The following is a 22,316-nucleotide window of genomic DNA, read 5'->3' as shown; positions in this document are numbered from 1 at the left end:
ACAATGGTTTTTACGGATGTTCCGTTATAACTACTAAACTATACATCCGATTGACTTGAAACTTGGTATCCATGTAGAAAATACATGTACTTAATGGATAGGCTAATATTTATATGAGTGTTGGACTCCCTACACCAGTTGCGGGGGCATTAATGATGAGAATCTTTGTGGGGGTGAGAAATAATAATGTTAATTTTAAATGCCCAGCGAAGCGGACGGGTACAGCTAGTTTTTTATAATAATAAACGTTATAAACTTCATACAAATTTATTCAGCCTTTTCGTTTGAATTTCATGAATCGGAATCATGAGTGTCGTACTCGTCGCTTGTAAATCTAGCGTGCGAGGGTCGAGGAGGTCTAGCGAGCCTCAATAAGCTCACTGGTGGATTTTTTGCATCAGTCGGAGTACGAATATATGCGCTCATATCCACGACCGACAACCGCGGAGTTCTGACTGCCGTCCCTGGTAAAACAAAAATTCACTTACAATAACACATAGACTTAAATAGTAGGGACACGACATATTGTTCTATACGTTAAAATTTTAAATTATTATTTAATTTTAATTTAATTTAATTTAATTTATTTAATTTAATTTAATTGTTCTATACGTACAATTGCTTATATAAATAGCACCCATTTTGAAGGCACATACATAAACATATATCTATCTCGTTCTTACTCAGCACTTTAACTCGCAGGAAAACAATATAGCAGTATTTCAGTGCGTACATAAAATTAAACATGAATATACGTAAATGTCTCCGTCTCCGTCTAATGAGGCCGAAAATCCGCCATGTTTAGCGCGCCAAATGTCATTGTCACGTCAGTTCGGCCGTCTGTTTTGGGTTGTACATTATTTATTGACTTTGATATCGATTTAATATGATTGCTTATATAAAATTTCTTATTTTATCATGCTTAAAACATACAAAAATAATAATTAAAACATATTTTATAGGATCTCAAGAAAGTCCATGCCCCAAAACTATTATCTATATATATTTAAATTCATTATGGAGCCCTCATCCGAAAAATCGGACACCATTTTTCGGTCGGAATCTATTGATCATGACACTAATCATAAATACCTCTTTAAAATATGTCATCAAAACATATTTAGACATTCTGTTTAGATATTTCAGGAAAAAGGCTACCGACAAAATCTCTTCGGAACTATTTAAATAAAATAGTTTTATTCCGCAGTGAGTAAAACACTATTGTCAACTCGTTAAATATTTAATAATTAAGTGATTTTAGAGAGGAAGTCACAAGGAATGACGTTTGTAATTTTATTAACGAATAAATGTTCTGTAGGTGTTTTTTTTATCAGGCGGTCCCTTAATAAGTTTAAAATTTGAATCACTCTCAAGTGAGAGTGATTCAAATGGTGCGGCGTACCTTCCTTGAGGTGCGCTGCGGTAGTGTGTTACGGACTTTAGAGTCAGCAAAACAATTAAAATAGATTGTAATAGTCTAAGAAAAACACGTACTCAAAATACGATAACATTCAGCATGCTAGAAATGGGCAGATGGCACTGTACTACGCCATATCTTTATGTTTTGCGGCAAACGACAACTTTATAAAATCAGTGTAGCAAATTTTAAAAATCGTCATATCGTTTACTTCGCAAATTTGAAGCACGAACTCGTCTTAGATTTCACATAATATCTAAATCACATCATCTTTGCACATAACAATATACTTACTTCCTATTAAAGTATACATTCACTCAACAATATTTAAAATAAAATGAGCCAAGAACGTTTATCGATAAAACCTACTAACATTAAAATCTTCTGGGCAGCACTAAAACCGCCATGTTTTGTGGCCAGATGACGTCACAGTGGCATGAATTTTTTGTTGACGTTTCAGTTCCATATTAAGTGTATAATCTATGGTTCCATAGGTTTCCTACTTCAGTGCAATAACATCATCATCTATAATCTAATATATCTAACTACCTACATTATTTTGGGCGCCTTTGTGTGGTCGCAAAGACGCTTTAGATTTTATTGACAGATTTTCACAGTTATATAACTAAAAAATTAATTCTAAATGTGTTATATATAAAACAACTCATTCTAAATTTAAGAAACTGTATTTTCATAGACAAAGTACTCGCCTGTTATGAAAGGTAATAAAGAATTAGTATCGGGCACGGTTCGAGGTCTGGCTCGTAAAGTTATGTGGCGTGAACTCCTCGGAGGCAATGCTTTTAAAGCAGGCGGATAAACCACAGGCAGCGGAGGTGAGACTACACGAGCAGGAACTGCACGTCTTTCAGGAGAGCTGCTGGGAGATCTGAAAATTTTATAGTCTTATACGTTTATGAAGTCGTCATGGCCTAAAGGATAAGACGTCCGGCGCATTCGTGTTGAGCGATGTACCGGTGTTCGAATCTCAGGCGGGTACCAATTTTTCTAATGAAATACATACTCAACAAATGTTCACGATTAACTTCCACGGTCAATCAGTCATGGTGGGTGGCGACATTTACATTACGGGCTCCAGTAACTTCTTAACACCAGGTGGGCTGTGAGCTCGTCCATCTATCTAAGCCATAAAAAAAACCTTTACATGCAGTACAGTAATACTACCTACTTTTGATTTAGTGTTTGTCATGAAAGGAAAACGAAGAAAAACCCAAAATGTTTTAACTTATTTATTATTAAGATGGGTGAACGAGCTCCCGGGCCATCCTGATATTGTGGTCTAAGTGGTCACTGGAGCCTAACAACGTAATGCCGCCACCCACCTTGAGACATTACTTCTAAGTCTCAGTTTTTACAGCACAATGGCTGCCTCGCCCTACAAGCCGAAACGCACTACTGCTTTACGGGAGAAGCAGGCATTCTGGTGATATCAACCTACCAAAAATAACGTAAATAGAAAATCACCTCTCTCGTCCAGTAATAGGACGTCTCTTTCGACGCCTGCCCCTGGGTTCCTTTTTCTTGCTAGAAATTCCTAACCTTGGAGCTACTATTCCAATATGTCGGTAGTAGTCACATAATCCTTTCACGAGGGATCTGCCTATTTTTGTATCTAAAACTAACGGTCAAGGTGGAAATTCATCTACAGAGTTACATAATGAATATCAAGCAAAATCATATCGTTCGTATAAGTAAAATTTGGGGTTGACTTTAGGTTGAAGATCAAGAGAACAAAAGCATAAAATAGGCCGAGGAAAGCAACTTTAACGAGTCTTTTGATCAATATATTATATCCAACAGTCTTTTGAGTGCTAGAATTTTCCGGGGACAGTAAGCCTGAAGCCCAATTATGTGTCATTTAATTTTTAAAATAATTCCGTTAGCTGATTATTAACCAAACTGTCAAATATTTTACCCCTGACAGTAGCCATATTTTTAAGATATCGCTAGTTTCATTTTCCCAGGTTACTATACTTATGGTCTCAGTTCATAGCTTAATATCAGCGGATAGATTGCATGCGCATTTGCTCACCTACGCTAGCAAAAGAAGAGATTCCCATGTCTGTACTTGTCGGTCATGTGTCTTCCTTGGGACTTTTAAAAATTAGTTTGGTTCCTCTTAAAATCTTAGTTTTTTAAATCTAAGACTTTAATCTATTATCACTACAAAACCAAACCGCTAACATAATCTAAAATCACTTATTCTTAAAAGGATACAAGCATCTTCAGTGTAATGTAAATAAGGTCCTCTGGGATTAAGCCGTCTCCCACCAAGCGATACTAAAATTGAATAAGCGTCAATGTTGCCAGCAACTGGAAGAGCTCTTCGTGCGCTGCCAGCGACGATAGGATCAGCGTTGTAAAGGCAAATCTCTGCTTTCCATGCTTCTATACGACCACCTAAGAATTTAGGTAGCACTGCGTGACGCTCAAACCTGAGTGAAGAAACTTGTTCATTTCGATTTCAATATAAAATTTAAGCATAAAGTTAAAGATCGAGAAACGGATAGTAAGCGTTAAAAAGTCGCAATGGGTCAGACAACACTATGAATGTTTTATTTGCCGTTGTAGGCAGACGAGCCTACGGCCCAACTGTAGGTGAGTGGTTAATGACTAGTAACGCAACGCACTGTTAACTGAAAAGTAGTACCCTAATAAAGGTAGTACCTACTAAAAACAGAAATAAGTAATCTCGTTTCATAAGGAAACTAGGTGAAGGAGGATACTTTAGCGATAGATGGCTGTTTGGGAAGTGTAACGGGTTGAACAGGGGCGCTTGTCTCCCCGCCACTCTGCCCGCCCTGGATGCCGATCGGCAGTCGTAGGGCGATGACCGCTGCTTCTCTTGGTCCCGGAGGACCGGGCAAAACACCTGGGCCTGGGCCATGCCTCCATTACGAATCGCCCAGATTGTACCTTCCGCTCTCGGATAATAATACTAAGACGGGAATATGTCACTTCCCAGGGTAGAGGTCTGCTCGCCACTTGTAGTCGGCAACAACTAGTTCCGGACCAACTCCAGGATATAGGGGACATTAAAACGGTATAACATTACTTATTTAATCTACACTAATAATGGGTCAGTTTTTGTAATGTAACAAATATTATGTATATCATGTCCGAAGTGTCATTAACATTAAATTAGGTAACTTACATCGTGTATATTTTGCGAATTAGTAATAAATAGCCCTTTTAAAGGTTGTCCTGATTCGGAAACCCGTTTTCAGTTGCCACCCTAGAGTTATTGCGCCCCTGACACTAACCTATAGACGTCATCATATGAATTCCCGCGAACAAAAACTCCTTCATGACTTATATCAGCATGTAAATCAATAATGAAGTCCAGTTGGACGCCCTAAAAACAATCATTTAATATAATAACATACATGCTTTCGAACACTTAAAAGTAATTATCGCACTAAATGTTCTAACATAAAATAACGCTGGTTACTGTCGCTCTCCGTTAACACCAGGGACACAGCCAAGACTCTGCCTACCGCACCATATTCTTCTTTTTGAGAAGTTCGCTTCGTTTATATTAGGCCTTAAATATTCCGTTTACTATGTAATATCGAAGTCATATCGGAAAATTTCAATTACAAATCAATTTTTTACTGGTGGTAGGACCTCTTGTGAGTCCGCACGGGTAGGTACCACCATCCCGCCTATTTCTGCCGTGAAGCAGTAATGCGTTTCGGTTTGAAGGGTGTAGTAGTCGTTGTAACTATACTGAAACCTTAGAACTTATATCTCAAGGTGGGTGGCGCATTTACGTTGTAGATGTCTATGGGCTCCAGTAACCACTTAACACCAGGTGGGCTGTGAGCTCGTCCAACCATATTAGCAAAAAAAAAAAGCCGACACAAATGATATACGTTGGTAAGTCTTAAATATATGTACCTTCTCCGCAGTAAGCTTCTTAATAAGATCGTTAACAGCAACAAGAGCGGGATGAGCAAAGGTCGTAGCTCTGTTCCACGAACGATTTAGGTCGGCTCCAAACAGATCGGCGCGTTGGTTGCCCAGAAATACACCGTCGGGGTTCAGCATCGGTATCACCTAGAACTAGTTACTTTGAGCGTTCACTTTGAATGTTATCATATTTATCTACAAAGTTGTTCAGAACAACTCGTGACAAAACTTCCTTAATAGATCTAAACAATAGTACCTACAGTACAAAACTGTAATGTAAGAACTTGTCAGGCAAAGTTTCCAAGACCCTATGAGAGACAGAACACTGTAAACTCGCCTATTCGTTCAGTAAAACTAGCATAATCCATCGAGGTTACTAGCGATAGGTAGGAAAAAAGTAATATAATTAGAATATAGAATGTAATAATAATAATATAGTTGCCAAAATTATTCAAAGCTCAATTTTCTATCACCTGTATAACGATGCCTTTTCGCAGTGCTAAAGCCTTCTCTGACGAACTCAGCATGTAGTCAAGGAGACCTAATAATCAGAATCTAGTTTCAAATTCTAATATGCAGCTTATAATTTACAAATCATTTCTAACAAATTATATTTTCTAAAGTTATTGTAATTATTTAGTTCAAAACAAAGTATTTAGTATTAAACAAAAATTGTTATGCCTTGGCATATGAAAGATGCTGGAGGCTCTCCGCCATGAGCTCGAGCAATGATCAGAACAACTTTCTTTTTCTGGTCGATTTTACCCTTTTGTTGTTCTTCACTCATTTGATTTTCGTGCTTGAAATTAAAATCGCCGATAGTTATCAGATCGATTCGTCGCTTTTGCTGTAATTTGAAAAATGTTAAATACATACATTTGTTTCTTTTCTATTCTGTGCCGCATCATAAAAGTTTATTATTAACTTAATTCTTACCGTAGTTTGAGCAATAGCTTCTCTCGTAGCGAAATCCTGAGCTTTTTTTTCCCATGTAGTCAAGTGTTTTTGGAGCCGCGAGTATGAGTACGGCGCGGCGGCAGTGAATTGGTATATGTCTTCTTCTTTATCAAATGCAAACGCTATGCTTAATATCTTACGTCCCCTGTGAGCCATTGATCTATGATAGAAGATTAATCGTCTCGGTATTCTCTGCCTAAACGAAATGAAAAACGATAATGACGTTTAATGCAGTTTTCTTATTATATTATTACTAGCGCACGCGATGTGAAGAATTTTAAGTATTTTTTTTACACATTGGGTTACATTATCGGAGTTTCAGTAAGGATCTCTATTATATTTTTTTAAATATAATAAACATAGCCCTATATCCACAGAGGATAGCGTAGCTTTCCAACAGTGAAATAATTTTTTAAATTAGTTCAGTAATTTCGGAGCCAATTCAATACAAACAAGCAAACAAATCCTTCCTCTTTATAATATTAGTATAGATATAGATTTGTAAATGCATGATACCCAATTATTGAATTGAAATAGAACTATGTATATACATTAATGCTTGTCATAGATTTTTGTCTTTCACAACGTATGTTCAAATGAATATGATATGAATGATTATAATAACACAATTACGGCGATCATAACTTGGTAATAATAAATAAAACCATGACAAAACTGTATACACAAAATGCCTACTTTTTGAGCATTAAAACTTAAATTTAAAAATTTTTGAGAATAATCATGAATACGAATTTCTGGCACAGAGATTTAATGTTCGCAGTTTGACTGGAGCCTATTCAATGTGTTATAATAATAATAAAAATACTATTAAAAATATGTCATTTGAATTCGGTTTCCAAAGTGGCGTCATCAGCGAAGAAGTTAATACTTTTAGAATATATCTACCATTTAGGACGTGACGTAGATCGCACAAGGGGAGTCATGTCTCCGTTAAACAAGGTTAATTCTTTTCCCATATTCACTAAATTGAAAATCACCCTCTGAAAACAATTCATAGCATGAAACACACAAACGAGTAATTCTATTTAAAAAATTTCACTGGTGGTAGGACCTCTTGGGGGTCCGCACGGGTGGGTACCACCACCTCGCCTATTTCCGCCGTGAAGCAGTAATGCGTTTCGGTTCGAAGGGTGGGGTAGCCGTTGTAACTATACTGAGACCTTAGAACTTATATCTCAAGATGAGTGGCGCATAACATGGCGCATGGTGTAGATGTCTATGGGCTCCAGTAACCACTTAACATCAGGTGGGCTGTGAGGTCGTCCATCCATCTAAGCAATAAAAAAAATAAAAAATAAAATGGATGTATGTATATATTAAACTAGCTTTCCGTCCGTAGCTTAACACCGCTTGAGCGTGTGTGCTTTATCAATGTTGTTGTAGTATATGCATTCATAAATTTCACTCTTGAGTTCGATTTTCAGTTATTATTTGAAGTCTTCGTTACCAACAGCCTACAGGACAAAACGTCTGGTACATTCTGGTACCGAGGGATGCGATTGCGCCGGTGTTCGAATCCAGCAGACAGGTACCAATGTTTCTAATGAAATACGTACATAACAAATGTTCTCACGAACGACTTCCACGATGAAGAGTTAACATCGTGTAATTTTTTTTTTTTTTTATTGCTTAGATGGGTGGACGAGCTCACAGCCCACCTGGTGTTAAGTGGTTACTGGAGCCCATAGACATCCACAACATAAATGCGCCACCCACCTTGAGATACAAGTTCTAAGGTCTCAAGTATAGTTACAACGGCTGCCCCACCCTTCAAACCGAAACGCATTACTGCTTCACGGCAGAAATAGGCAGGGTGGTGGTACCCACCCGCGCGGACTCACAAGAGGTCCTACCACCAGTAATTACGCAAATTATAATTTTGCGGGTTTCATTTTTATTACACGATGTTATTCCTTCACCGTGGAAGTCAATCGTGAAAATTTGTTGAGTACGTATTTCATTAGAAAAATTGGTACCCGCCTGCGGGATTCGAACGCCGGTGCATCGCTCAACACGAATGCACCGGACGTCTTATCCGTTAGGCCACGACGAAATTTAACTCGCAAAATTAATAATTTCCTTATTACTGGTAGTAGGCTAGTAGGGCGTGTTGTGAGCCCGCCCAACCCTGCCGTGAAGCAGTAATGTGTTTCGGTTAAGGGCTGGCGCAGCCGTTTTATCACAATAAACCACTAAACGGATTTTATTAATAATGGGAAAGCTCCGTCTTACGTTAGTTTTATATATTTATCACGTTTTTTTTATTGCATAGATGAGTGAACAAGCTTGTAACATTATTATTATCTTGAATTTGTATCGTATAATGAATGTCCCACCATAAAATCAGAATGCAATTTAAAAATTTTTGCAAGTTTGATTTTCCTCACATGATGTAAAAATTCGTTCGTGAACCCATGGTAAGTACCTATGTTTCCTTAGAAAAATTTGCAAATTTGCCTGTTGGATTTCAACATCTCTTGATTGACATATTTTTTAGGTTACAACCACGATGACGTACCAGTTTACTAGTAAAAATGTATTTTTAGATAAAAACATTAGCCATATAATTGGTGGTAGGACCTCTTGTGAGTCCGCACGGCTAGGTACCACCGCCCTGCCTATTTCTGCCGTGAAGCAGTCGTGCGTTTCGGTTTGAAGGGTAGGACAGCCGTTGTAACTATACTTGAGACCTTCGAACTTATATCTCAAGGTGGGTGGCGCATTTACGTTGTAGATGTCTATGGGCTCCAGTAACCACTTAACACCAGGTGGGCTGTGAGCTCGTCCACCCAACTAAGCAATAAAAAAAAATAAAAAATAAAAAATTATTATGGCATATAATCTTTAGCTGCTTCGTGTAAATACAAACGGAACGTTGTCTTAAATTAATTGTATTTTTTTATAAATGTTATTTTTCATTCATATCTTTATTTTATTTATTGATTATTAACAATTTTTTAAACTCTAGGTATATTCCATGCAATTTCCAAATTGTAGGAGATTTGGCGTAGTGTCGAAATTTCACTTCGCAAAATACGTGAAATGTTTCACTTAATCGCCTTTATTTACTATTGCTTTTATTTCAATCTTATAACACAAATAAGTGTTATTATTGACCAATAAATTATATAAGTTTCATCGTAGACGCTTCAACTGTAGGTGATCAATATTATGATTTAAATGTTATTCGTATTACTATTTATCTACTTACTTGGTCCTGCTTAACATTCTCGACGGTAAAATTAAACCAAAACCGGGATCTAGGCCTACAAGTGTCAGGCCTAATGAATAAGTCATATTCCAGTTCTGTAATGTGGTCAGCGCGTCCCAGGTTCCCGCATTCAAAAGCTGCGTCGAAGCACAATTGTCCTCGCTTGGCCTTCCCACTGTGCCCCGGAGGCCTCACGATCAAGCGATTCAAATTACCGAGACCACCCTCTCCGTCGCTTTCTTCACTATCTTTAAATAAAATTTAAAGAAAATAAAATCGTCTTTTCGAATTAAAAGTGTAAAATTTCCAAAAATATTCGAAATTGAGTTGAGAATCATTCGGTATCACCAGTATTTTTCTCATAAATACTGTCAAAAGAGCGTAGTTTAGTTTTAGTTTTTTTTTTTAGTTTACCTATGTTTTGACTACTATTAACAAAATTAATACATAATTTTTTCTTTCTTTAAAAGACAGATAATGTAACTGGTAAAAAATAAAAAATAAATGTTGCAAAGATGATTAAAATTAAAAATATCGCATGTTAAACCTTTAAAACACTCTCCTGTAAAATTAGTAAGTTTTGAGATTATACAGTTTTAATGTGAGAAGACGAAATAAGAAAATATGCTTAGCTTTGTACACATCATTTTCATCAAAAATGCTTCATTCAAAATTTACGTTTATAATTAACATGATCTTAGATATTCCTTCTTTTCTTTCACATGTTTTATAAAAGATTTAAGTTTAATATATAATATTATGCTTCATAAAATTTAGATTATTTATACCGTCTAGCACTCCCTTGTAAATGGTGGTGTGTTCTAGTTCATCAGTATACGACGCCATCGTGAGACTGGTCGGCGTTATCGAGTTTGAACTACTTTGAACTGTGTAAGCACTATGCATAGTACATTAGATTGACGGCATTGCTTAGACGATAAGTGCTCACGAATGTGTCGGGAAAACCGTTTATCGAGACACGCAAACGTAATATTGAATTGGTTCAACCTTATTATGTGATACAATTGAAATGTTCACAATAAGAGGAATTGAAAATGAATTTTATAGTATGCATCGCGACGATAAACAAAATTATACGGTTAAAATGCAGTCAAGGCAAAGCAGGCAAAGCAGGTATTGAACTTTTTAGACAGAGATAAAATATGCTATGTAAGATTAAATAGATCGTATAAGATCCCAATGAGAAGAGAATGTCTCTAAAAACCAAAATTACATTTGTGGGCACGTCTCTCACGATCCAGTAGCCGAATATATAACGGCAAAAAAATCTTCGTCTTAAGTTAAAAATAATCACGGTCAACACTCTCCTCAAAAAATCTCTCTCCTTAATTTGATAACGTTACTCTATTCAATTTGTTTTTTGTTTTTCTATTTTTATTTTTTTCGGTGATGATTGGATTTTTTCAATCTTAATCGTTTGTTTATCATCCGACCTCTTTTACAATAGGTGTAAGTCGAGTCCAAAACACGTAGGATTAAAATACATACAACATACTTTTTATTGCATTGATAAAACAATACGTTCTGTTAATTCAGTTTCATATTATGTTATAGATGACTATAACATAATATGAAACTGAATGATATACAGTGATAAACGTCTTAATTTAATTATGAGAATCTATAATAACAATTACCTACATTACCCTACGGATAAAAAACTGTAAACGAATATGAAATGGGATTTGGATACATAACGTAAAACAGTGAGTAAGTGTAGTTTTATGAAACAGGTAACAGGGTAGCAAAGTTTATTGCAGTAGAATCTGAAAATAAAGCTTATCTATGAATATATCATATCATGTATCATATCAAACCGCAGTACTGCCTAAAACTTGATAAAAACATTGAAATAAAGCGCAGCTTTGGGTAACTACTGATTTAAAAAAAAAAATGACGTTTCTTAAAATTACAGTAAGGCTTGGTTGTTTTCGAAAAAATATATTCTGCGTTATAAATTTTCGAGGCCATGAAATTCCCAAAAAAGAAAATAGATTTGTGATGCCCAACAAACTTTAATCTTATGATCCAAAGTTGACAACGACATTTAAGCTGTGGCATCTGCATCCACAGGTATCCATACACAGCCCACCACCAGAAATATTAATGATCAATTTGCAACCCCCAGATGGTATAAATCTTATCTCATCTTTGATGCACCGAGCGGACGAACCACCTGACACTTCGAACCGTGAGGATATGTTGTAACAAGCGCCTGAATCTTAATTTACTTCCACAAATACCGATTATGTGTATTTTCTGTTTGTTGGATAGGAACATGTAGACACTGCGGTCTGAGTTGTGGTTCCCCAAAATGTTCATTCTAGTCAATCCTTCAATACGCCTTCAATAGTAGTTTATCTAGCTAAGTTTTTCTAGCACCAAAATGTCCAGGGAGCGCTCCAAGCAGATATATGAACTGACTTTAAGAAGCTTATTTTCTGTATTCAATTTACTTAGGAGCACTAGAATCCAAGCCTTAAGCTCGACATGTTTCTCCATTCCAAAAAGTTTTAGTTCTGTGTACATCCTACTTATTAAGGAAAGAGTAGAGATTAATTAAATAGTATTAAATAATATTTAGGAAGGAGCCTTAGCGCTCCATAGAGCATGTAGTATAGGTGATTTAGTTTTTTAAGCAGCATTTCAAGTCATCATACTCAAAATAATAATACAAATTTAAATTAACATGATAAATAGATACTAACCGGACATCTTTTAAGTTGAATATCACGTGTTGTTATTGTTTATTGTGTTCGATGATAAACCCATGTAACATAGCTACAGGAATTAACACTTTGAATTTTGTATTTTGTCATCTGTTTACAGCAGAGATTTTGGTTTGCTTCACTAAAGAGCCGCAACGTTGCCATGACAAGGTACGATGCGTCATTTTATTCATAATAAAAACAAAAAATAAAAACTTTGATATCCTCATTGCGTTAAATCTCCATGGAAACTGCTCCATCGCAACCCTTTACTTCGATGTTTACCAACATCCGGCTTTATGGGCTGTTAATGAAAGTTTTAAGAATATCATTATTGGGAACGAAAAGCAGACGAATTATTGTTTGAATGATTTCAAAACATAGGTCAAGAAAAGTAAATCGTTATCAAACAGAGGTAAAACAAAAAACCTTGGCTATGAATATTGTCGTTTATTTAATAAATGTAATATTATACAGTCACTTTGTTTTAATTCCAGATTGGCATCTTACGTCTAATGCACCACAAACATTGAACAAAGCTCAACGTATACCGTAACCTTCAAAGAATACGAACAAAAATAATTTACAACAAGACTGAACTAACGGACTATTTACATTTACGTTTCTAAACTCTTAAATGCATTTATATATGTGTATTTTCGAATATTTCACATGTAACTTTGTAAATAAATATAAGTAAATTTACGACGTATCGAATGAACAGTCAATCTCTAAATAATTTGTCACAAATAAAAGATCTTAAAGTATTCGCATAATTGTATTCATCAACTGAAGTTATTTTATGGTATTTATTTTTATTGTTGGTACATGATTCAGCGGCTTCGTTTACAAATTAAAGATGTTAATCTGCAAGATTAAATACGGCTCTATCAAATACAAATTCTATAAATATTAAATATACATTTACTTGTTGTTTATAATATTAAAATAAGTAGATATTTTATAACCCAGTTTACCTGCACTTTACCACACACAGAAATTCATAGTGAACATTTATATTACTTAAATATCTAACAGTGATGCATAAATGCACAGAAACGCTTATTATATGTAGGTGTTATACGGACAGATAACTATTGTACACATTAAATGCTAATGTTCAATATTTGACTAACGGGAACCATGTTTTAATTAGGTAGCTGTAAATACATAGCTACTAAAACGACTCAAGAAATTAAAGAAACCGACACGCGTCTTCTGGTAAACACTCAGATCATGTATAAAATGTATTTAAAGTATATTTTCAGGTCTGCAACTTGTACATACAAAAAGAAGAGAATTAAAAATGAAGAAGCAGTTAGTGATCAAAATAATCACACAAATTAGAATGAGAAAGATAACCAACAATACTAATACAATGTCCTCCCCAAAATTTTTACAACCATAATATGTTTTCATAATAAAGAATTGCTTGTTGTTTTAGCAGTGTTTCGAAACTTTTTTCTGCCAGATTTATATATACATACATATTTTTAAATTCTTTTTGTATTAAATCCCAATCAACCTAAATTGGCCCATTGCTGGACATATATGCTGGCTGCCTTTCATGACCATTTATAACCTATGTATGCCAATTAAAATAACAAACTCTTTTATTGGTTTATACAAATTTTATTGCAGTATGATTGTTTAGAAATAAATATGGTATGAACAGATTTATTACCTTAGACTAAACAATACCTATTAAACAAAATTGCAAATGTAAGAATTGTGTTTTTTCAATAGAATCCGATACTCTAAAACATGGAAATGTCAATTTAGTATGTACTAATGACAAACGATTTATAAATAATTGCAACATTAACAGGACCAAAACTTCCAACTGCAAAATATTGCTATCTTAGAGTATTTTTCTTCACTTAAATCCCGTTCCCTCAAACTAGCCGTAAATTAAGACTGTCGCCATGTCGTAAAGCCCACAGTGTGGTATAGGAAAGACTGGTTGTTATGGAAATCAGCAGCTATCTGATATTATATTTTTTTTAATTCTCTAATGATCTTACTGTCAATTCAAATGTAACTGTAAAAGTTGGACTCATACTTTTATTTTTACTATTACCAGAGTAATTTTTGGGACGTATTAGTTTTATAAAATATGATTTAAAGAACATTTTAAGGGTTCTTGTGGAGACGGACTAGGTAGGTACCAGAAAAATTCTGTTGGTGTTTAATAAAAAAAATATGATCATATATCGATAATGATATTAACATACATATTGTTCCAGTATTCAAAAGTCAAGTAGCTATGTGAATAATATTTTTAGGGGAACAAAAATTTACTGAACAGAGTTTGGCGAATGAGGATTGTAATGCGGTGCTTTGAATATATGTTTTAAGTGAGGACGGGAATGAGATCACGCCTGCGTGTCGCCATCGGTGTAGTGTGAGGGTCCCTCCACCGAGCAGACAGAGTCCTCGGGAGTCCGCGATGCATCCCCTGCTTCGCTCGCTTCCACCACGCTGGCGCCACCACTGGGCTTGCCCTTCCCACCGCGACGAGCTTGCAGAGCCTACACACCCACCAATTTTAAAATCCTTTAATTAAGTGTTGAAAATTAAACAAAAAAGGAAAAGCAATTTAAGAACGGGACGTTATTGTAGCATTTAAAACGTGTTTGTTTTAAACTTATATGTTTAGTAAATAAACTGAGTTTAAGAGAAACATTCTGAAAAAGAAAGCAAACGGTAGTGATGGTGCCTCAAAAGTCAAGGCACGTTTATTTCCTTTTGTTTACCATTGCATTTTTGTATTACACGGAACACAAGTACAAAATTCATTCGTCTGAAGTCGGTTTTTGTCTTTAGTTTCGTCTAACCGAATGAAAGTTGCTTTGATTCAATTAATTTGGCCTGAAGACTGACGCACCGAGGGCTGCTGCATGGACTGAAGAGATTCAATTAGATGAATGGTTCAATTTCGTGTATATTTGATATTTGAAAGTAACAAAAAACAAATTTCTACTGGTGGTAGGACCTCTTGTGAGTCCGCGCGGGTGGGTACCACCACCCTGCCTATTTCTGCCGTGAAGCAGTAATGCGTTTCGGTTTGAAGGGTGGGGCAGCCGTTGTAACTATACTTGAGACCTTAGAACTTGTATCTCAAGGTGGGTGGCGCATTTACGTTGTGGATGTCTATGGGCTCCAGTAACCACTTAACACCAGGTGGGCTGTGAGCTCGTCCACCCATCTAAGCAATAAAAAAAAAAAAAAAAAATTTTGTTAACAGCTCAAAATCCTCGCGTGATGTTACAGATTATGCATTCACCAAAACTTGATCCTTAAGCTAAGCAATTAAATATTATTTTTCTCATACATCAAGACAGAACATCATTCCCATCTTGCCTTTGGTAACATTTACTATACATTTTAGATTATCTCAGTAAAGCTTTTTTCAAAGTCAAACATTAACATTCTACAGAGCTTCAATCAATGCATTAATTAAAACAAACACGTTTGATTACTGTTCGCTAAAAGTGAACAATTTATTTTGATCACGATTGCCGGACAAGCAACACATTTATAAACAGAAACGACTAGATTAAGACAACCAAGTCTCCGAGACGAAAATTTTTTAACAGTTACAATTTTAAAGTTGATAAGTAAGCCTTCAAAATTGTATAATTTTAAGTACGCCTTTTAATGTCTAATCGATATAATGAAAGTTTGACTCGATATAAAGATTTAATATGATATCAAGACTTTCAAGTCGCACAAAACGCGAGTTGCTCGGTTTGGGCAAAACACAAAAAGCATATTTCCGTAAATAAGCGAGAGTGAACTGGCGAGGGTGGTGGGGGAGCGAGGGAGCTAGTGCTGGGATTGGCGCCGACGCGGGACTTCCACAGGGGGCATGCGGGTGCGCCACGGTACGCCACATGCCTAATATAACACATCTCCTTACCTTCTCACGGCTGCCTTTTTTCTAAAGTCGGAGTGGGATGGAATATGAAACATTCAATTAATGATAGTGAAAATACAATTCCTAGGAGTTTCCTACAGCTAACACTGTCATGGTATACACTCAACTTATAATTAACGGAATCAAAATCATTAACGGATCAGTACCGACCACTAAAACATTTCAAAGGTATTTTAACATTCAAAACAGGAAGGGAAATCATGACAAATCAAATTAACATAACTAAAAGTAGAAAAAAAATCTATGCATCCATCCTCCATCTTTACCTGTAAGACACTTTTTTAATGTATTAAATTCTCAGTGGTTTTTCTTTTTTTCGTTGCTTACATTTATTTGTATGTTACTAATCAAAATTAACGTATCAATTGATCCTAGTGTTAGATTTCTAACAACACTGCAAAATTTGTCTAACATACAACAGTTAACTAAATTCCATAAAAAAAAAACTTTAAAATACTGTATGCAATACCTGTAATGAAAATCGTCTATGAGGCGGTTTCCGACCTCCTCGTCTTTTACTGATGTGAGGATTATCTCTTCTGATTGTCTTGTTACGAAGGATCTCCAGTTGGACGTACAGCCTTTTTAATTCCGCTCTTACTTCTTCTGAAGTGGGCTCTTCTTCACCTTCTGCGCCAAAACCTTCTGCGGGCCCTCGACGAGAAACCTGATTAGTAGAACAGTTAGGTAATATCAATACTCGTTAAGATAAATGTAACAAAAATACATAGTGAGCTTAGATTGAATATGAAATGAATATGAGCTATGAAATACGTACTCAACAAATGTTGACGATTTACTTCCACGGTGAAGGAATAAGATCGTGTAATAAAAATCAAACTCGCAAAATTATAATTTGCGTAACTACTGGTGGTAGGACCTCTTGTGAGTCCGCACGGGTAGGTACCACCACCCTGCCTATTTCAGCCGTGAAGCAGTAAGGGTGGGGGCAGCTGTTGTAACTATACTTGAGACCTTAGAGCTTATATCTCGAGGTGGGTGGCGCATTTACTTTGTAAATGTCTATGGGCTCCAGCAACCACTTAACACCAGGTGGGCTGTGAGCTCATCCACCCAACTAAGCAATTAAAAAAATTAAAAAATATTAGAGAATTTATTGATTCCAAAATGAACAAATAAAAAATTTAAAAAATATGCGTTCTCGATACATTAATCTGTAAGGCTTCGAACCTCTTGAGCTAATGATCTGGCTCGATAGCCGTGCCAGAGCCGTGGGGCCAGCACACAGGCGAGCGCAGCCCCTGACGAGAGATGTGCTCGCGCTACGGCAGCCACGGGCCAGCGCTCTGGGGCCGCGTCGTTGGCGACCCACGCCACGCCACGCCACCACACGCCGCAAGCCGCCTCCGCCCACAGCGCCGCTGACAACAACCCACGCTCCTGGTACAAAAAGAAATGAAGTCTGTAAATAAAAGAAATCACAAACTGCTTCTTCCACCCAAAACATTATTAAGATTTTCACCAACATCTTAAAACGGGCCGGCAGTACTGTGCAATGCGTTGAACGCTATGTGGCCACCAGAAACCACTGAATATCAAGTGGGGTATCTGTCGGCATCTATTCATCTATAGCACTCAAAAAAACTTTTAGATAATTCAACCAAGGTAAGCCAATGCAATTCTTGCCACACTATCTGTGTACGAAAAAAATTTGCTGTACTAATAATTCTTACCATGACGTATGTATATTGTGAGCTCAGATTCTTTAATTAATTTAACAATGAAAAAGACTGAACCTGAAACGGAACATTGGCGTTTCTAGCAGCGTAAGCGATCCTAATACCGGCGAGAAGCAGTAGGATTTCAGCAGCGCCGGTAACGTGGTGCCATGCTGCTCTAGCACAACCACCGATGTCTTCTTCACAGGCCGCTGTTGCTGTGAATGCTGCAAGATAACACCCGGCACCAAGTACCATCGCGCCAACTACGCGAAGCACCTTAAAATCAACCAATCGTCTTCATCAGATTATGATTGACCACTGTGAATATGAGTCCAAATGATCATAGGCCTAATAAGTGTATTTTGCTTAATTGTAGTTTTATGAGTTCATTGATTGCATCGACAAAGTGCGACTTTCAAATTTTTCTTTCCTTATTCTATCCTCGAGGGGTTATTCTAGATTCACCGAACTAGTAGGTGAGCTCACGGGGCTCAAACCTGACGACGTTCCTAACAAGGACCCTAGCAAGAGCCGTGCTTCGCAGAATCTACCGCCGGATTTGGAAACGGGTCGCGTTTCCGATCCGGTGAGAATCCGACTGAGAAGATCCGGCGAGAAACTGAGAGGGCTGTGTCTGTGTGTTAAATTACTCGTCGAGCCCTTCGTCGCAAGCGACGGGTACCACAAGAACGATGACCGATGCTTGAGGTACCTAAAAGCACTGTTAGTGGATCGGAAGGATCCGAAATGGCGTGTTTTGGGCCACGTCGACTGTTTACCATTTGGTCCGCAGGATCGGCTATGCAGTCCCCGGCGGCCACGATGAGAGGATTCTCGTGTCGTGCCGCTTTATCGAAGTGGCGACTTTCAAAAAAAGGAGTCCCATTATATTGAAATTGACGTGATAAATGCTAAGTAATTGTATGTTTTAATTTGAGTTCATCGTGTTCGTTATCAATTTAGATTTTACCTCTGAATCTTTTGGCGTCCACCTGTGTGCTTTCCGGGTACGAAATTCTGCCAGTAAAACCCATAATCGTAAAACAACGGATCCATAGCAGGCCACGAATCCGAGCTCCCGCAGCCAGGCACCCGCTATACACCTCCATTTCGGCACCGAAATGTACTGTGACGCAGCCTTTACAAAAATTCAATTCACGCCTTAGCATGTAAGGTTTTTTTGCTTTATGTATATAAATAGATTTTTTATTGATTGACAGAGATGGGTGGACGAGCTTACAGCTCACCTGGTGTTACACTGGAGCCAATAGATAACTACACCCAGAGTTGAGATATAAGTTCTAAGGTCTCAGTATAGTTACAACGGCTGCCACCCCCCCCCCCCCCCCCCTCAAACCGAAACGCATTACTGGTTCGTGGTAGAAATAGGCAGGGTGGTGGTAGCTACCCGTGCGGACCCACAAAAGGTCCTACTACCAGTAATTACGCAAATTATAATTTGGCGGGTTTGATTTTTATTACAGTATATTATTCCTTCACCGTGGAAGTCAATCGTGAACATTTGTTAAGTACATATTTAATTACAAAATAGGTACCCGTCTGCGGGATTTCAACGCCGTTGCATCGCTACATACGAATGTACCGTACTTCTTATCCTTTAAGCCACGACGACTACAAGTAGCAGCCTATATGCTATTAAAATTTTAATAGTAAATAAAAGTATAAAATTAAATTATAATGCATTAAAAAGATCTTGTATTTCAAGGTACTCACAGAGGCGTACATTAATAGAGCGCCGAATAACACAACTTCCAATACAGTCCACATTCCCATGGCAACCGCCTAAAAAAACAAAACAATTTAAAATTATGTAATGCTCAAAAATATCACGATTTGCCGTATTTATTACCTTGCATTTTCTCTTCCTGAATATAATAAGACCGATGACAACACACAATAGCATTCCAGCTAAGTTAGCTGCCAGTAGTCCTACGCGATAGACATCAGCAAGACAAGCGGTGGCGCTACTTCCCATTCCGCATGGGGTACAGGTTAAAGGATTCCTATTATTTCGCTCCAAAGAGTCGCCGTTTACCCATCCACCACCATACTGACTCCAATGTCCTGGTCGACATTTACAGTTGTACTGTAACATTCAGAAATGAAAGTTTTACGAATGCAATTTTATTAATATTCACTATCAAAATTTTTGTTTGACATTTTTTTACAATTACCTCTAATTTTCTTTCACCGTCTCTTAGAGCCCTGGACGCCTCACACTCGGTAGTGACGGGATCACATCGCGGAAATTCACCTAACCAATCGTGCATTGCCTCTTCACATGGCAGTGACGACCAACGTCGAAATATTGCAGCTGCTGCACGTGTGGGACCAGTGCCTCGTGCCGCAGCAATCCCACCCCACCAACCTTCTTCGTCTTTTTCACAAGAAAACCAAGCGTTCGACCATACAACACTGGTTGCATTCCAAGCAGAAGCCAATGTACGCCAGAATTGTCGTAATGTAGCTGAATTGTTCTGTTGAAATATTATAAGACGAGAAGGTTCCGAGACGTATAGTACTCCGAGATGCAGTTGAGGGGCTCCAAGCGCGACAGCAGCGGGCATCGGCGAGAGCGGAGCGCGTGCGACAGCGCGGGCTAAGGCAGTCGCACGCGCCTCGTCTGCTATCCCCTTCTCTACCAAATCAGCAAGAGCTCGCGCTGTGTGAACAACGGCAGCTTCGTGCTCTCGTGCATTCTGAAACATTAAGGTAATTTTGAGAATTTCGGTCTAAGAACTAAGTATAACTACAATTCTGAATGGGTTTTAATAAAGCAATGCATTTATCACAATACTACATCACTGTTGAATGGGACAAAATGTCTTAAGGCTTAGGCATTAAGTCCGCCATTGTACTCTCGTGCATAAAGTTTAATAAATAAAAATATACAAACCAGGGGCAAAGGAGGTGGATTGTGCAGTAGCAGTGGATCGCAGACAGGTGAGGGCATAGTGGAGGAGTGCGAGGCGCGCGGCTCGAATGGCGCGGCGGCGGTGCACGCGCACCACGCCACGGCCCACGCCGCCCACCGCGCCCTCATCGCTCACCTGCCTCGTCCTGTCTCCTGAAATGCATCAGATACATCTTTTCACAATGCATACATATAATTTAAAATTCGATGAAATATTTCTAACAATTATTATAAACTAGTTGACCCGGCAGACTTCGTAGTGCCTCAATCGATAAATAAAAGACTAAACTTTTGTATAAAATAAACTTATAACAAACAAAAGGAATTCGTCCGACGGGGGACACCTCAAAGGGAAAACAAAATTGTTATTTTTATTTAATTCCGAGCATTTTTATATTTATCTACCTTTTAAACCTTCTCTGGACTTCCACAAATATACCTAATAATTCAAGGCCAAAATTGGCCAAATCGGTCCAGCCGTTCTCGAGTTTTAGACTAACGAACAGCAATTCATTTATATATAGGTATATATATATATAAGATAGGAAATGCAATATAGCTATGAAATAAAAAATATTTCAACCTAATTAATTATTCAGTAAAAACACATAAAATACGACATTGTCTAATAATTGTGCCTTATTCTGTAAGTATAGTCTTAACGTATTTTTACAGTGAGAAATACAAACAAAACTTTACTTTTACTGGTGGTAGGACCTCTTGTGAGTCCGCACGGGTAGGTACCACCACCCCGCCTATTTCTGCCGTGAAGCAGTAATGCGTTTCGGTTTGAAGGGTGGAGCAGCCGTTGTAACTATACTTGAGATCTTAGAACTTATATCTCAAGGTGGGTGGCGCATTTACGTTGTAGATGTCTATGGGCTCCAGTAACCACTTAACACCAGGTGGCCTGTAAGCTCGTCAGCCCATCTAAGCAATAAAAAATAATAATATTGCTAATTCACTGAATTGTGAATTGCGCGTTCACTGCGAAGAAGGACCCCTTTGTCATGGCGCCGCAATTCCAAGGAGTATCCCTGCAGCCTTCCGAGAGTATTGGGATACTTGGGGTCGACATTTCGAGCGATGTCCAGTTTCGGAGTCATCTGGAAGGCCAAGTTGGCGTCCAAAATGCTGGGAGTCCTCAACAGAGCGAAGCGGTACTTCACGCCTGGACAAAGGCTTTTGCTTTATAAAGCACAAGTCCGGCCTCGCGTGGAGTACTGCTCCCATCTCTGGGCTGGGGCTCCCAAATACCAGCTTCTTCCATTTGACTCCATACAGAGGAGGGCCGTTCGGATTGTCGATAATCCCATTCTCACGGATCGTTTGGAGCCTCTGGGTCTGCGGAGGGACTTCGGTTCCCTCTGCATTTTGTACCGTATGTTCCATGGGGAGTGCTCTGAGGAATTGTTCGAGATGATACCGGCATCTCGTTTTTACCATCGCACCGCCCGCCACCGGAGTAGAGTTCATCCATACTACCTGGAG

At 37.8% G+C, this 22,316-nt stretch overlaps 2 protein-coding genes across 3 annotated transcripts in view; both read right to left on the bottom strand.

Annotated features, from left to right (window-relative positions):
* Window positions 1-248: 248 nt before the first annotated feature.
* Window positions 249-13,365, bottom strand: LOC101739795 (cytosolic carboxypeptidase 6). Its single transcript, XM_062668340.1, has 14 exons — window positions 13,246-13,365; window positions 12,361-12,572; window positions 12,269-12,316; window positions 9,540-9,787; window positions 7,214-7,308; window positions 6,287-6,503; window positions 6,032-6,197; window positions 5,824-5,891; window positions 5,339-5,497; window positions 4,702-4,793; window positions 3,656-3,873; window positions 2,903-3,050; window positions 2,128-2,306; window positions 249-464 (listed from the first exon to the last, which is right to left on the bottom strand). The coding sequence occupies exons 3-14, from the start codon at window positions 12,273-12,275 to the stop codon at window positions 292-294; spliced, it is 1,770 nt and encodes a 589-aa protein (XP_062524324.1). The 5' UTR covers window positions 12,276-12,316; window positions 12,361-12,572; window positions 13,246-13,365; the 3' UTR covers window positions 249-291.
* Window positions 12,704-22,316, bottom strand: part of LOC101739931 (metabotropic glycine receptor) — a 26,632-nt gene continuing 17,019 nt past the window's right edge. The window contains exons 2-11 of one of the 2 annotated variants that reach the window (XM_012694612.4): window positions 20,808-20,978; window positions 20,086-20,610; window positions 19,761-19,997; window positions 19,625-19,693; window positions 18,861-19,028; window positions 17,966-18,166; window positions 17,400-17,609; window positions 16,678-16,875; window positions 16,191-16,211; window positions 12,704-14,799 (exon numbers count right to left, since the gene is read on the bottom strand). In XM_012694612.4, coding sequence (XP_012550066.2) covers window positions 14,644-14,799; window positions 16,191-16,211; window positions 16,678-16,875; window positions 17,400-17,609; window positions 17,966-18,166; window positions 18,861-19,028; window positions 19,625-19,693; window positions 19,761-19,997; window positions 20,086-20,610; window positions 20,808-20,954 — 1,932 coding nt within the window. In that variant the 5' untranslated portion in view covers window positions 20,955-20,978 and the 3' untranslated portion in view covers window positions 12,704-14,643. The remainder of the gene's footprint in view (window positions 14,800-16,190; window positions 16,212-16,677; window positions 16,876-17,399; window positions 17,610-17,965; window positions 18,167-18,860; window positions 19,029-19,624; window positions 19,694-19,760; window positions 19,998-20,085; window positions 20,611-20,807; window positions 20,979-22,316) is intronic. The other variant, XM_012694613.4, reaches the window with a different exon arrangement.

Source organism: Bombyx mori, chromosome 4 (assembly GCF_030269925.1).
Source record: "Bombyx mori chromosome 4, ASM3026992v2".
Classification (NCBI taxonomy): Eukaryota; Metazoa; Arthropoda; class Insecta; order Lepidoptera; family Bombycidae; genus Bombyx; species Bombyx mori.
The sequence above is the reverse complement of the archived record's forward strand: the minus strand, read 5'-3'. Positions and strand labels throughout refer to the sequence as shown.

What these genes read in the sequence shown, in the direction of transcription:
- LOC101739795 (XM_062668340.1), bottom strand. An exon ending in AGAAGCTTACTGCGGAGAAG is followed by an intron (nt 4,794 to 5,338) that starts GTACATATATTT and finishes GATTGTTTTTAG; the next exon opens with GGCGTCCAACTGGACTTCAT. An exon ending in TTTATTACCTTTCATAACAG is followed by an intron (nt 465 to 2,127) that starts GCGAGTACTTTG and finishes TTGTTTTACCAG; the next exon opens with GGACGGCAGTCAGAACTCCG.